The 15,199-nt window shown below is 36.9% G+C and overlaps 3 protein-coding genes across 6 annotated transcripts; all 3 read left to right on the top strand.

Annotated features, from left to right (window-relative positions):
- The first annotated feature begins 2,323 nt into the window (after positions 1 to 2,323).
- LOC130711407 (uncharacterized) lies at positions 2,324 to 7,350 on the top strand. Of its 4 annotated transcripts, none has more exons than XM_057561002.1 (3): positions 2,324 to 2,627; positions 3,223 to 3,278; positions 5,810 to 7,350. In XM_057561002.1, the coding sequence occupies exon 3, from the start codon at positions 5,842 to 5,844 to the stop codon at positions 6,925 to 6,927; it is 1,086 nt and encodes a 361-aa protein (XP_057416985.1). In that variant the 5' UTR covers positions 2,324 to 2,627; positions 3,223 to 3,278; positions 5,810 to 5,841; the 3' UTR covers positions 6,928 to 7,350. The 4 variants fall into 4 exon arrangements, with proteins under 4 accessions (XP_057416985.1, XP_057416983.1, XP_057416982.1 ...); XM_057561000.1 differs by having other exon boundaries at positions 2,326 to 2,663; positions 5,822 to 7,350; XM_057560999.1 differs by having other exon boundaries at positions 2,327 to 2,627; positions 5,822 to 7,350.
- A 2,815-nt stretch (positions 7,351 to 10,165) lies between these two features.
- LOC130711408 (protein LIGHT-DEPENDENT SHORT HYPOCOTYLS 4-like) lies at positions 10,166 to 11,388 on the top strand. Its single transcript, XM_057561004.1, has one exon. It carries the CDS (start codon positions 10,294 to 10,296, stop codon positions 11,023 to 11,025), a length of 732 nt encoding a protein of 243 aa, XP_057416987.1. The 5' UTR covers positions 10,166 to 10,293; the 3' UTR covers positions 11,026 to 11,388.
- A 1,246-nt stretch (positions 11,389 to 12,634) lies between these two features.
- LOC130715466 (protein LIGHT-DEPENDENT SHORT HYPOCOTYLS 4-like) lies at positions 12,635 to 13,422 on the top strand. The gene has a single exon (XM_057565571.1). The coding sequence runs from the start codon at positions 12,761 to 12,763 to the stop codon at positions 13,283 to 13,285; it is 525 nt and encodes a 174-aa protein (XP_057421554.1). The 5' UTR covers positions 12,635 to 12,760; the 3' UTR covers positions 13,286 to 13,422.
- Positions 13,423 to 15,199: the final 1,777 nt, after the last annotated feature.

Raw genomic sequence — 15,199 nt, 5'->3', positions numbered from 1 at the left:
TTGATTAGACCGCCCTGGAGACATCCCACGATAGGGATAAGGGCACTGACTAGACCCGCACAATAGATATCTCACAAGATATGGTCATTATGATAATGACCTCCACACTCTAGATATCTGACCCTAAGCGTGAAATGTTCTTAAGTCTCACAATATATAGAGACATGACTAATGAAAGATGTATAAATAATTATGCAATCCTCCCATTTAAGTTAACTTTAAAGATAGAGTTAGGCGCAACCCGAATTTTAAAAACTTATTGTTTAAGACAAACTGAAATAAAGTGATCTTAAAATCTATAGAAGTTATTGTCTTTTTTTTTTTACGTTGAAGTTATTGTTTATTGCTGTTATAATTAACTTTTCCTCATTCTGACGAAAAAAACAAAGTCTCCTTCCCGAGTTAAGAGGAAAGGTGTAACGCCATTCATGAATCCATATAACGCCACAATGACGGCACCGTTGAAGTTCCGTGAGGTGTTCTTCATTTTTTCTTTTATGAGACTTTTATTGATACCAAAATTTCCCATTTAAGCCGCTGAATTTAGACAGACGTGTTAAAAACATCTGTTGAATTATACAAATTTGTGAGAAACTACATAATATTCCATCTCTTACTCTTTGATTATTTGTAACCATGTACATCCATACCATTATCTCTTACTCTTGACAATCTATTGGATAGACACTACACTAGTAACTTTTTCTTGTTTATCAATTTTCGTAATATTGCATGCTTTGAAATCAGAGGAGTGCTACCACATTAATTAAGATCATTTAGATTTGTAACATGCACCTTAATTAATCAAGCACTTATACAAAATTAAACTTTCCATTTATAGGAAGTATTTTTTTGGTTACAATTTATAGGAAGTATGATTCCACGTTTGTGAGAATCCATTTTTCGGTTTTAGTTTGGCTATGTTTGACATGCCATTTTAGCTAGCTTATAGCTTATTTGACTAGCTTAAAGCTTATTTGACTAGCTTAAAAGCTCTTCAAAAGTGTTTGGTGAAGGAGCTTATTTTAGTACCTTAAAGCTTTAAGCTATAAGCTATCTCAGGTAGCTTATAGCTTATTAAATTTATTCTCATTTTTATCCTTATTATTTTATTAAAATTCTACCATTACCCTTATATATTTATAAACACACTAAACTTATTTTCCCCTCACACTTACGTATGCAGTTTTCGCCACCATTCCCGCCACACCGCTGCGCACCACAAATATTATAAATATTATATTAATAAAAATAAATAAAAATAAATATTATATTTTTAAGATGATATATAACTGTAGCTAATAAAAATATTTAAAGTGATAATAATTTTAATATTAATATCATATTGGTATTAATGTGAAAATAAAGTAATGTTAAATATAAAAATAATTATACAAGTATGTCCTTTTATGTCATTTTACAATTTCAGCTTGTTTAACAGCTAGTTCTACCAAACACTTTTGTTTCAATCACGTAGCTTTTCATCTTTCAGCTATCAGCTAGCTTATCAGCTTTCAACTATCAGTTAGCTTATCAGCTTTCAGCTAGCTTTTCAGCTTTCAGCTAGCTTATCAGCTAAACATGCCAAACATAGGCTTTGTAGGTTTCCTTTTCACCATTAATTATAGCTCTAAAATTAGAATAAGAGTGTGCATTCCTACTTTTGTTGTGGAGATACTTAATTATGAAATTTCACAATAGTAGTAGTATTACTCTAAAAAGTTTTTTTTAAAAAAATAAAAGTTCTTTTTTATTTAATTACAAATATAATAAGTGTTATTTAACTTCAAAAGTGATTTTAAACCATTTGTGCTCATTTTCCGATGTTTATAGAAAAACCGCTTGTGCTCAATTTTACACAAAGTTACGTTAAAGATTGAGCAGCCGTTGGCGGGGATAAGTTTACTATTGTTGGCTAATATCATGGGAGTCTCTTCCGTGTGATCTTAGCTCGGTTTTCCCATTTCTTTTTTTTTTTTTTTTGGTTACATGAGGGCCCCTTCTTTTCCTTTTTTACGAACAACAAAAAAAAGTGGTATAATGAATTTCTCTTTCCTTAACTCAAAATACCTTAAGAAAATAACTAGTTTTCTGAAAATGATTTTCTTCAAAATCAAACACAAACACATAAAAATAGACATAAGTAATTTTAACCAAAGAATATATAGAAAAAAAAGCCCTAAATTATATTTTCAGTATTATTTAACGAATTAATTGTACCATGGAATATGCCTGATTCTTCACATACATGAAGAAAGAGATCGTGGGTTTTGTTTTGGTTGGGAATCGAAGCACGTGAACACGCACTTCCTTCTACTACGTCACCAACCTCCCTTCCTTCCTCCTCCACGCGCTCTCTCGCGAGTGGCAATCATCATCCCTCACTCACTGTGTCACAGGAAGTTAAGCAATGGAATGATCGTAGCGTAGAAATAACTCGAACAACCCAAACTTTCTCTCTCTAAAACAACATCAAGATTGAGGAGAGAGAAACATTTCCCCCCTTCCATTTCCCTCTCGATTCCTTCGCCTTTGCTTTCGATCCTTTTCACAGAACCTAATTCCTCGAATTTTCTCTCTTTCTCTTTATCTTTGCTCCATTTTCTCCCCATTTTCACTTTCCCCAGGTACTCGCATTTCTATTCTCGCTTCTCATAATTAGGGTAAACCAATTTTCCAATTTCTTCAAATTTTCCAATCCGTGCATGTAATTAACATCAAAACACTCTTAATTTACTACTAATTTTGTTTTTTATCAAAATTTTCAACTAATTTTTTGCTCGAATTTGAAGGATTTCAAGTTTTTCCCCAATTTTCCTTCGTTTTCTAGGTTTCCAAACAGATGGATTTTTTTTTTCTTGTTTTGTTTTGTTTTGTGGGCAGTTTTTTTTTCTTGATAATTTTGTATTTTTATTGTAAAAATTATTGCTTTTTTTTTTTTGTTTTTACATTTTTAAAATATATATTAGGTCATATGATTGGATGAATGGATCTGAGATTGATGCATAATAGGTTTAGCGACATGTGCTTGTTATCATAGCTCCATGTTATGGTGAAATATTATATTAACCCCTTATCTTACTTTGTTAGTTGTCTTTGCTTGCTGTTGCTTCACTCGTATCTCTCCACGTTGCTTGTCCTTTTGAGTTTTGAGTTTGACCGACTTATGTGTATAAATCTCTTACTTTGTTTTCTTTCCTTTGCTGTTCAATTTGTTGCCAGATGCACTTTGGTCCTTTGGCCTAGATTGTTGGATTCTTTACTCCAATTGTTAACTGGTGAGTTTTTCCAATCCAATTGATGCATCATATGCATTGTTTTCACTACTAGAGAGTGAGGCTCCTTTGTTGGCAGAATGTTGCTTTTTTTAGCAATTGTGTTTCACTTGTTATTGCATTGAATTGAGTGCTAGTTCATTGTTTCATGTGTGTGCTGTGCTTTCTTAATATTGTGTTGGTTTAACACTCAGCTAGTTTATTCTTGGTCTCTCCCTTTCAAGATGATTAGATGTTCTAAATTTTGCTCTAATGAATTTTGTACTATGTCACCTGTTCATTAGAATTTACTATCTGGTTATATGTTAATTTGCTAGTGTTACAAGACCAAAAATCATTTTAGATTTAGACAGTTGAATTATGTGTGATTTATGTATGCTTTTGCGTTGGTTATTATCCTTGCAGTCATAAACCTGTGGTGTCTTGCTCACATCTGAAGCATGCATGAATCATGAATGTCCCTGAGTGGTTGTCAAAGTCTACTAATAAATACTAATACTGCCAAAATAGGAAAATAAAATATGGGTTACAATTGCATTGCATGATTGGATCTATGATTTAGATTTTAGAGTGAGTGATTAGATTTAAAAATCTGTTGGCCCTGTCTTCTTCTTAGAGGATGCGCCATATCTAATGAGTTCTCTTATCCAAAATAAACTATAGATTTTCGTAGATGCAGTACAAATAGCACTAGTTGTACTTTTAATATATAGGTACATGTTGATATATTTTTCTTTCAATGTTATTTGCTATGAGAAGTTCAGGTATTTTCTGTTTGACTATCAGTAAAGGTTATTGTCAGGTATCAACTGGAGAAAGAAACTTGGCAAAGTTTTACTTAGTATTGGTTAGAGGCTTAATATCTCTTGCTAGACCAGACAACTTGTGTAATATCTATTTCTAGCCACCTTACATGCATCTTCTGACATTATTTAGTGGGCTGGTTTTAGTTATTAATGTTTGACTGTAAGGTTCAGATCACTTTTTATATTAACGAATTGAGTTTTCGATAGAACTGGGAGGAACCTTTTCAGTGAGGAAACTACATGCATGTCTGTATCCTGATTATTTCTGGAGATGAGGTTCTTTCTTTTCCCAAAAACTTTCTCCGGATGCCGTAAGAAGGGTTTTTTTTCCTTTAAGATAAGATGATTCGAACAGATCAATTTTATTTTAGGCATCTTATAGGACCGTAGATTCTCCCTCCAATCTTCTTAAATACTGTCTCCCCTTTCTAATTCTAATATAATTTATTTAGAAAAACAATAATTGGACACAACTAACTACATGTTGCAAAGGGTTCACGGCGAATAACCAATAAATACATATTATAGAATGTGCAGAAAACAGTGCTGTCAAATGACGGCCATGTGATAGGTACTCACGGTTAGTGACTAATTAGGGATTAATAGATAATTAGGGGAGTTCTATCACCATGGCATGGTGTATTTATGGAGGTTCGCAATGAAAAGTGCATGGCATGGCGGATTCTTAATGGCGGCGGCTATATGCATGGTGGATGGCAATGGCAATGCGCTCAGGGGGGAAGTTATGGTTCCTAGATTGAAAAAACAACCCGAATGGGTCATATGACCCGGCCCGTACATGTTCTAAACCTGACCCAAATGATTTTGAAACCCTAATTTGTACAAGAGGCAGCCCCTGTTCTCCTTTTTCCTTCTCATTTGAAGCCTGCCTCTGTTCTGTCCAGCCAGAGTCCCTCCTCATCCAGCTCCCATCCTCGTCCGGTGACAGTCCGGCACACTAGTCCAGCGATCCCCCCTCCGGTGAGGCCTCTTTTTTTTCTCTCCCTTGATCCTTTCTTCTCTGTCTCTCAATCCTGACCCTGTTTTTATTCTTCTCATCTGTTATTAATCACTAGGCAGCTCTTCTCTCCTTTCCTCATTTAAGAAATTAATAGGGCTAATTCAGACCCTGTTTTGATTTCTGTCATTGCTATGAGACTTATTTTGTTGGGGACCTTGTGTTATGTCGTTATTATGGTACTTGGGTTTTTATTTTTCTACAATTCTATCATTTTGTCATTGACTATGTTGTTACTTGTTAGTTTATTATTATTATTGATTCTGCATTTTTATATGCTTTTGTATATATATTATATATTTTTATTATGGCCACCATGCTTCCTCCATAGGCCGCCTTGGCATCCGCTGTATTTTTGTGGCGTTTTGTTTAGGCCATATACTGCCATCCTGCATTGATAACCTAGCAGAAAATGCTGTTCATCCTTGTTTTGCTTTTGTGAACTTGAATTCCTATTCTGTCTGCACCTTGTTATTTTTCTTCTCAGAAGAAGAATTTTGGATTTTTCATTATTTAATCCCTTGATTTATGTCTCACTAAGCGTCATGAGATTTTTTTTATTAATACAAAATTTCTGAACAGAGATTTTTTTCTTTTAAATAATTTTAAACCCAGTGACTGCGTTCTTCCAGTATTGCATAAAAATTATATGAATACGATTGTGGTTTGATGTTTAGATCCCTATCAATGTCCTTTTAACATTTTTGCAGTAATAATTGCAGGTTTTCTACGTACTTTGAAGATGGCAAAAGGAAGCAGGGGAAGACAGAGGGTTGCTTCTCGTCAATACAGACTGACTCCATACCCACTGGCTGCTTGCAAAAGGGTTACTTGTGATGATATGTGCCAAAAGAAATGCACTAAAGCCTTGGATACAAAAGAGTGGGAAGATGTAACATGTTCTGTGTGCATGGAGTTTCCACACAATGCTGTTCTTCTCCTTTGTTCTTCTCATGACAAGGGCTGCCGTGCCTACATGTGTGGAACTAGCCTTCGTCATTCGAACTGCCTTGATCAGTACAAGAAAGCTTACACTAAAGTAATTTCACCACGTGATGGACAACCACCTGTTCAAGGCTCGGTAGCTAATCCAGTTGAGCTACAGGATTCAAACTCACCGCTTGAAAAGAGTGAAGTCACAGAGCTTGCGTGCCCTCTATGCCGGGGTCAGGTCAAAGGTTGGACTGTTGTGGAACCTGTTCGGGACTATCTGAATGCAAAGAAAAGGAGCTGCATGCAGGATAGCTGCTCGTTTGTTGGGAACTACAAGGAGTTGAAGAAGCATGTGCGTGCAGAGCATCCCTTGGCACGCCCACGGATGGTAGATCCTGATCATGAACAGAAATGGAGATGGCTCGAGTGGGAGCGTGAACGAGAAGATGTTATCAGCACAGTAACTTCAGCCATACCTGGGGCAGTGGTTTTTGGAGACTATGTCGTAGAAGGTCACCACCATAATGACTTTGATTCTGATGAAGAAGAGGAGGGGGGTCCTGATGCGGATAATGCAGGAAGAAATGGAAGATTTCAGATGGGTATGGAGGCAATGAATTTCTTCCTCCTGTTGCATGCAGTTCGGCAAGGGAATGACCTTAACAACCTTAGTAGACGACTGAGGCCTGAGATGGCCCCCAACAGGTTAGCAGATCAGGATGGGGCAGGCGGGCTGGATGTCTCAGATGAAGATGACGGGTATGATGAGGGCAATGATGATGGTGTTTCTCTGGTCAGTCGTCTCCGTCACCATGGTGGAGGCAGGGTTCTATTGGGTCGGTCTGGGAGGAGGCGTAGACGTAGAGAAGTACATGAAAGGATGGGAGACAGTTGACGATCAGGCTTGTTGAAGCAGGAGGTTGGAAAAGGACAAGTTTCGTAGGTATATATTAGATTAGCAATTTTAGCACCATGTAGTGGTGGCTTAATAACATTGGAAGGGTTTTTCTTGTCCAGAAACAGGAAAAATCAAAAGATGGGCATTTTCAATTCTTATCTTGTTGTAATTTGTTTTACTTGTACAGTACATTCCTACCTTCCTCCTATTGCATTTGCACATTATGTAAACATTTGATTTGATGAAGTCTTTGGCAAGAATGATTGCCATGAATGGTTCCGAGGATTGGAAAATTGCAGATTGGCAGTGTCTGCTAACCATGTCCTGCCCACTGCATGTTGTGACAGGACCACAACTACCGTTGGCCTATGTAATCTCAAATAAGTAATTGGTAAATCGTTATTCATTCTATTTTATGTACAGTACTCTATTGCATGTCAGCTCTCATTTTTAGTGATCTATAACTTAGCACAGTTTCATGTAGCCTTCACTTCAGAGCATGCAATTTCATACCATTTAATCCAACATTCTACACTGAAGCTTTAGTCCAAACAGAAGCTGCCATTTTCCTTTCCCATATAGAAAACAAAACACATCAAAGTCATGTTTTCTTCTTCTAATCTTATGGGAGCTTTCATTCACACGTTCCCATCCCACACTTTTCATCCCAAACTTCCTTCTCTTAAAGCCAGATCTAATTTCAGCCTTCAGGCAATGACTAGACTAGCCAAATTAGTTCCATGGGGTTGTGTACTTGCTGCTATTTGTAAATTTGGTACAATGAAAGAATAACTCCATCAGAAGACAATTTCAAAATGATATATATGCACCGAGGGATAAAACTCATGTATCCACTAAACATGGTGGTGAGGGACCAACTTGACTAAGCTTGTTTCCATATATTTGGGTTTAATTTGCTATTTTCTTAGTCTCGAGAGTAATATAACACACTCCAAAAATGTTGGAGACGAAAATATTGATCATCCACTCGTTTATTTTTTATTTGAATGTTAGGATATGGAGCATAACCATATCTCACAAAGGAATCATAAATGGATAACTGCAAAAAGAGTTATAAATTCCCATAGCTTGAGGACAGAATTATTAGATTATAGTTGTACCCACTAGCCAGAATATTTTTGTGTTTTGTGAAGATTTCATACCAAACATGTTATTTATTGATGTTTTGGGCTTTAAATAGGGTGGTGTGATGTGGCGTTGCATGAGATTTCTGATAATATCGGTGTCATCTTTATCTGATTAGTTTTTTTTTTTGTAAATTGGAAAAATAAATTGCACCCTCCAGGGTTTGATCGCTGGACCTCCCCACCCCAACTCATATGTTCCCTAGCTCTTACCACTTGAGCTATCATTTGGGGTCTCTACTTGATTTGTAAGTTGTCTGTTATTTTAAGTTTATTATTATAATATTAATTATTTATTATTTCTTTTACTTTATCTATACTTTAAACTTTAAATTGTAAATCATAATTTTTTTTCTTTAAATACCTTAGAGAGAGGACATGAAGAAGTCCTTTAAATTAAGGTTAGTGTCCTTATGAAAAGCCATATGTTAATGTTCTATATTGCTGTTCTTGAATCTTGAAAATCACAATGCTTTGTCTTTTTGTTTTTTTGCATAACCATAATGATGTATCTGATCATGTTTCTTTACAGCTCTTTATATATCTTGGATGATCTTACCATTATAGATTCACTTTCACCATGACGTTTGATTCAACAACTATGGTTAGGTAGCTAACTAGCTATGACAACCATTAGAGAAAGAACCTGCAATAGATTACAATTTACACGGTTCTACAAGGAGGGAGCTTGAGTCCATCAGGTTTTTCCTGTTATCTTTTGGCATCTTGGTCCAAACTTTCTAATTTGAGTTTCCAATGTGAGTTAAATTCATAATTTAAACGCATCAAAGTGTATATTTCAGTAGTATTCATAAGCAGCAAGTCAGCCTCTTCAAAACTAAGTTTAGTTGCACAAATTATTAAAATTGAATGTCTAGTTTTAGATTTAGTAAATGGCTTATGTGTATGAACTGAAGTGAACTTAATTCGTGCCATCATGCTGGAAAATTGACAATTTCCTGTCAAGTTCATCGAACCAAAATGTTACTAACTTTACTTAAAATAGGTAGGCCAAAACAAATTCTCGACTTTTTTTTTTCTCTCCTTTAGAAATAGAGGAAGAAATGAAAATGTTGGGTGGACCTTCAAATGAGGTAAACATTCAGAATAAGAAATGAAGAGAAAAAATGATAAATATAAATATATAATATGATATAATGAGAAGTGAAAGAAAAAAAATGAAATGTATCTGAAGTATCGTCTGTATTGTGTTAGATGTGAAATTGATCAATGATTGAGACAGTCATTTTGAAGTGATATTCAAACTTCCATCACTTGCTCTCTAATGCATGGACCCCTCTTTTGTCTCCCTATAGCCTATGTCTCCCCACCCTATAGCCAGCCTTATACCTCAAATCCCCCTCTTCTTTCAATTCCCACTATTGCTTAACTTTTATAAATTCCTTATCGATCATCATCAATATCTCACACACATATACTCACCCCTCCTCCTTAATTTGTTCTCCACATGCAGAATTGTGTAAGGCCCTTGCTAGCTAACAAGAGCAAGAAATTCAACCCACATAACTGGATCCATCCATATGTTATCAAAATCACACCAAACTCCCATCTTTTTCCATTTGACCATAGCTAACTCTAAAAAACTCATAAATTTTCAAGGGGTAATGATATATACACACCTCATTTTTTAAACACTTCATTTCCACATTTTTTTTATTTCTATCTCTCTCATCTTATCATCTATCACATCTCATATTTTCTCTCTCTTACTTTTTCTTTTCTTCCTATCTCTCTCACCATTCCACCTCTCCACCTCAAAAGAGAGGTGTAGATGAAACATTATCCATTTTCAAGGTCACCGACTTTCCCTCCTCCAATCCAGCCAGTTTGCTTTTGACAATTCCCAACCAAACCCACCTGAAGAATAGTTCCTCAAGAACAAAGGTCTTATACATTCCCATATATCTAATTTTCATCCACTTTTACTTTATATATCTTTAAGTATTTTTTTATCATATCCAACATTATATTTCTATTTCTTTCTCATCTCTTCCTTTTTTTTTTTTCTGAGTGTGAGTGAATTTAGAGTGGGTAAGTATCTTTATCTAAGAACAAATATCTCATACCACAATACAACATTACAACCCTCTATAAATATCACCTCCCAAAATCAAGCAAATACAAAAACACACACACCTATACTTCCAAGAAAAAGGGAATTGCCCAATTATCCTCAAAAGTTCATTATAACTTTATTATGTCCGCCGCCGTGGCCGCTGCTGCCGCTTCAGCCGCCATCTCAGGCTACCGGAACTCCTCTGAAAACCAGCAAAGAGACGTGTTTTCACCATACACAAACACCCCACCACCACAAATGATGCAAGTTTCTGCTCCTCCTCCTCCACTTAGCCGTTACGAGTCCCAGAAGAGACGTGACTGGAACACGTTCGGCCAGTACCTGAAAAACCACCGTCCACCCTTAACCCTCTCACGCTGCAGCGGCGCGCACGTGCTGGAGTTCCTCCGCTACCTGGACCAGTTTGGCAAAACCAAGGTTCACTCTGAAATATGTCCCTACTTTGGAAACTCTCATCCGCCTGGTCCGTGCCCTTGTCCTCTGAAGCAAGCATGGGGGAGCCTCGATGCTCTCATCGGTCGGTTGCGTGCGGCGTTCGAAGAGAACGGCGGGTTGCCGGAGATGAACCCGTTTGGGGCGCGTGCGGTGAGGTTGTACCTCAGGGAAGTGAGGGATGCTCAGGCTAGAGCAAGAGGGATTGGTTATGAGAAGAAGAAACGGAGGAATAATGGTAATAAGACTCAGAAACAGCAAAATGAGTCTATGGTGATGATGATGGAGGAGCAAGTGGGTGATGTGAGTTCAAGTGCAGTGTTTTCAGGGTATGGGGTTGGTGGTGGATTTGTTCATTTGTCTGATTCAAATGGGACTCATCCTGGAACTGCTGCTGCAGTTTCATACTTCTCATCATAGTGTTTTTTTAGTTGCATTTTTTTGTACCACCAATAAAATCCTGTCAAATGATTAGTACTTTTTATTTAATATGGTATCAATTTCATTAGTGTGGTGTGACTGAAAATGAGGGAAATAGAAGATTGTCAATCCTTAATTTGGATGCATATCCTTTAGGGGGAAGTTGTAACATGATACAGTACTAGTGTGGTTCTAAATTAAATGATTACTGTGGTAGGGCTCACTAGTGATGCACTGAGAGTGGTCATTACTTTGAGCAGCTTATCAAGTGTAGTGTCTAGCTAATATTAACCATATGGAAATTTCGTTCTTTATATCAATTAATATATGATTTGATGTACCAAAAAATTAATATATGATTTGGTCTTTATAGTATATGGTAAAAATTGAAGGAATCTGTTTATTTATTCTTGTGTTGTATAGTATAAAGTCTTGTATTATAAGATATGATAGTATTTAGTCAAATAAAATAAGATATAATAAAAATTTAATATTATTCAGCGTTTGGTCATACGATAACTTATTATATATACAATCATATGTTCGGTGGTGATGGTGGTTGTATTGATAGTGATGATGAGTGGTGGTGGCGGCTGTAGAGGTGATAACGTTAGCGATAGAGTGACGACGAAGGTGGAGGTGGTGGTAGCGATAGTGATGGCGACGATGGAAAGTGTGGTTGTAGCGGTAGGTTGGTGGTGACGGTAGGGGTGGAGGGCATGGAGGCGGTGGTCAAGGTGGTTGTGGTGGCGCTAGTGGTGGTGTAGGGTGGTGGTAGAGTGTGGTGGCAGTAGCGATCTTTAGGGCGGTGATGACGACAATGGCGGTGGTGGTTTTGGTTGTGTGGCAGTGACAAAGAGTGATGGTTTCAAATAACTTATGTGTCACAATCTTATGAGACCTTATTTCACTTCTATAGATTGGATTAAGCTTTCCTTAAATAATACCAAATGAATTCTATATAGTCCCTCATTTGTTTAGTCTTTAAATTTAACCGCAGAGAAACACAAAATATTGAAAAAATAAACATTTAATGTCTTAAAATAAAGAAGAGTTTTGTTGGAGAGTAACGATCGCAAATTAAGTAGAGATGAAAATATGCGAACATACCTTTATTCTCTCATTAATTGTTCAGTTCACTCATTTTTATTTTGTAATTGTGATGCTGGTGCTATGTCCTTGTTTTTAATTCATCACCAAACTTATCCTACAAAGAGAGCCTAATACATACATACATGTTATGAAAATCAAATCTATAAATTTAGCACCAAAGGTTATTATCACAGTCAAGTTTAAATCAGAAGATACAAGATGCCTTTGCAATAGAAACAAAGTGAACCTACTAATACCAAAACAACGCAGGTCACAAAATCAGAAAATCCTCTGAATTCAACACCCTGATATACTTCCACAATGAATTTGATCTTATTCCATAGATATTTTTTTCAATTGTTTCACTATGTCCTTTTAATCCAATAATTATTCATTATGCACCTTAATTGTCTTAGTAATTTATGAGTGATCTCAATGTTCAATTAATTGTAAATTTGCAGTGATTGTATCTACATGATTGATTTTGTACCACACAAAAGTCAAAACTCAAAACCCTCAAATCAATTCCCAAATTCCACCAAATATAAAAACCACACCTAAATCACACACATTCACACAAATTCAATCCCCAATTCCAATCCCAAATCTCCAAGATAGGGAAATCTCAGTTCATAGCTTTACCATGTCAGCCGCCACCGCAGCCGCTGCTGCCGTCGCAGCAGCCGCCACCTCCCAAACCACAATCATTCCCTCCTCCTCCTCCGCCAGAACCTCCGCCGTCGCACCACCACGAATGCTGCAAGTTTCTCCCGTCGCTCTTCCTCGATTCAGCAGATACGATTCCCTAAAGAGACATGACTGGACCACCTTCCGCCAGTACCTGACAAACCACCACCCCTCCCTTACCCTCTCTCGCTGCGGCGGCGAAATCGCTCTGGATTTCCTCCGCTACCTGGACCGGTTCGGCGAGACCAAAATTCACACTGAAAATTGTGAGTATTTTGGGGATTGTTACCCACCAGGTCCGTGTCCTTGCCCTCTGAAGCAATCATGGGATGGTCTTGATGGAATCGTGGGTCGGTTGCGTGTGGCGTTTGAAGAGAACGGTGGGTTGCCGGAGATGAACCCGTTCCGGGGAAATGCGGTGAGGGTGTACCTCAGGGAAGTGAGAGATGCTCAAGCTAGAGCTAGAGGGAGAGGTCAGTGATGATGTGAGTTTAAGGGCTGTGAATTCAGGTTATGGTGGTGGTGGCTTTGTTCATTTTTCTGATTCAAATGGGGTTGATCCTAGAATTGTTAAAGTGTTTTCAATTTTTTGATCACTGGTTGTTTTGATTGTGGTTATTTTGTGTGTTGTATGAATTGGAATGCTTTATGCACTCCGAAGGAGGATGGTGGTATGTAACTTAGAAGTTTCAAACAAAGGTCTATAATTTGGGCACTATGAGAGTCTCTACCCTTGTTTGAAACTTCTATGTTACATACCACCATCCTCCTTCGGAGTGAATAAAACATTCGAATTCACCTGGTAGATCTATCTTTCCTCATTCTTACTTACCCATCAAAACCAACCAATCATACTCTCAATGTGATTACAAAGTCCAACAGGCAAAAAGAAACAACATGTGATGCAGGTGGGAATTTTCTGAGATGATGATTTGATCAAGACCTCTCTAGCCAAAATTCTTTTAACCTGTTTAGCTTCTTCCACACCTTCTCCTGAATGAAATATAAATTTACTTTCGGCCCATAAAAGTTGATAGCCCAAGATATTTGGAATGACTCTAAATTGCCTTAATTTACAATTGACCATGAAGGACACGTTAATTTCCTATCTTCACGAACATTTTGGCTAAAAGAGAGTTCCGATTTATCCAAATTAATGTGCTGGCATGAGACTTGTTGATACTCAACTAGGATTTGGTTCATGGCAACTGCTTCTTGATCATTAGCACTGAAAAAATACAAAACTATCATCAGCCAAAAACACAAATGAGAGATCTCTAGTGCCAGTCTAGCAATCTGAACACTGTGAATAACATTATGTTTCAGTGCCTGCAAAGTTAGCTTATAAATCACCTTCACGCACATAATAAAAGGGTAAGGAGAAATGGCTCACTCTGCCTCAAACCTCTAGGCACCTGAAATCCTCTACCTAGACAACCATTTAGGAGCATTGAGAAGCCGATAGAAGAGAGACACCCCATAATCAAGGAGAACAACCTTTGAGTGAAGCCCATAAAGGTTAATACAGAACGAAGGAAATCTCACTCAATACGATCATATGCCTTCGCCAAATCTAGTTTAAGACCCACTTCTCCATGCCTTGATGTTCTCATCTTCCTTAGATAGTGGAATGTATCAAATTCTATGAGAGCATCATCAGTGATCAACCAGATCGATACAAAATCGCTCTAAAAAGGCAATACAGTTTGAGGAAGAATCAATTTAACCTTATTTGTCGTTAACTTAATAATAATTTTAAAAAAAAACATTACACAATGATATCGGTCTGAATTCTCTCGTGTCCTTTGACTTCTTCACCTTTGGGATCAAGTTAAGAAAAATTTATTAACCTTCATAGATCCTCACCATCATTCAAAAGCGTCGGAACAGAACTAGATATCTCATCTTCAATCACATATCACTATCTTTAGTAGAAGAGGGCTGGCAAACCATCAGGTCCCAAGTTGCCACATGCTTCATTTGTTTTGAAGTCGCCCACACCTTCTCTCTAGAAAAAACAACCTCTAGAAGCAGCTTCATCTCTTAAGTAACTTTATCCCTTCCAATCCTACAAGTATCAACAGTCACCCGGAGAAGAAAAAAAGAGAATAAATCAAAATAAAAATAAGTTAATACTTCTTTCTATTAAGTATTTAACGCAGTTGCACTCACGATAATTCGAATCCGAGACATCTATTTAAGCTATAACAACCTCGTGTCAGTTGATCTACGCGATTGGTGGTTGAGACGCTTTAAGATGAAATAACATTGTATGTTTGAGTGTCATACTTAAAATATTTAACATAATAGTCAAAACTAACTATATTGTAAAAATAGGCATTTAAATAATAAAATGATAGAAATTTGTATAAATATAAGATTAAAATCGGAAATT

This window comes from Lotus japonicus, chromosome 4 (assembly GCF_012489685.1).
Source record: "Lotus japonicus ecotype B-129 chromosome 4, LjGifu_v1.2".
NCBI lineage: Eukaryota > Viridiplantae > Streptophyta > Magnoliopsida > Fabales > Fabaceae > Lotus > Lotus japonicus.
Note: the sequence above shows the minus strand (reverse complement) of the source record. Positions and strands in the feature narration are given on the sequence as shown.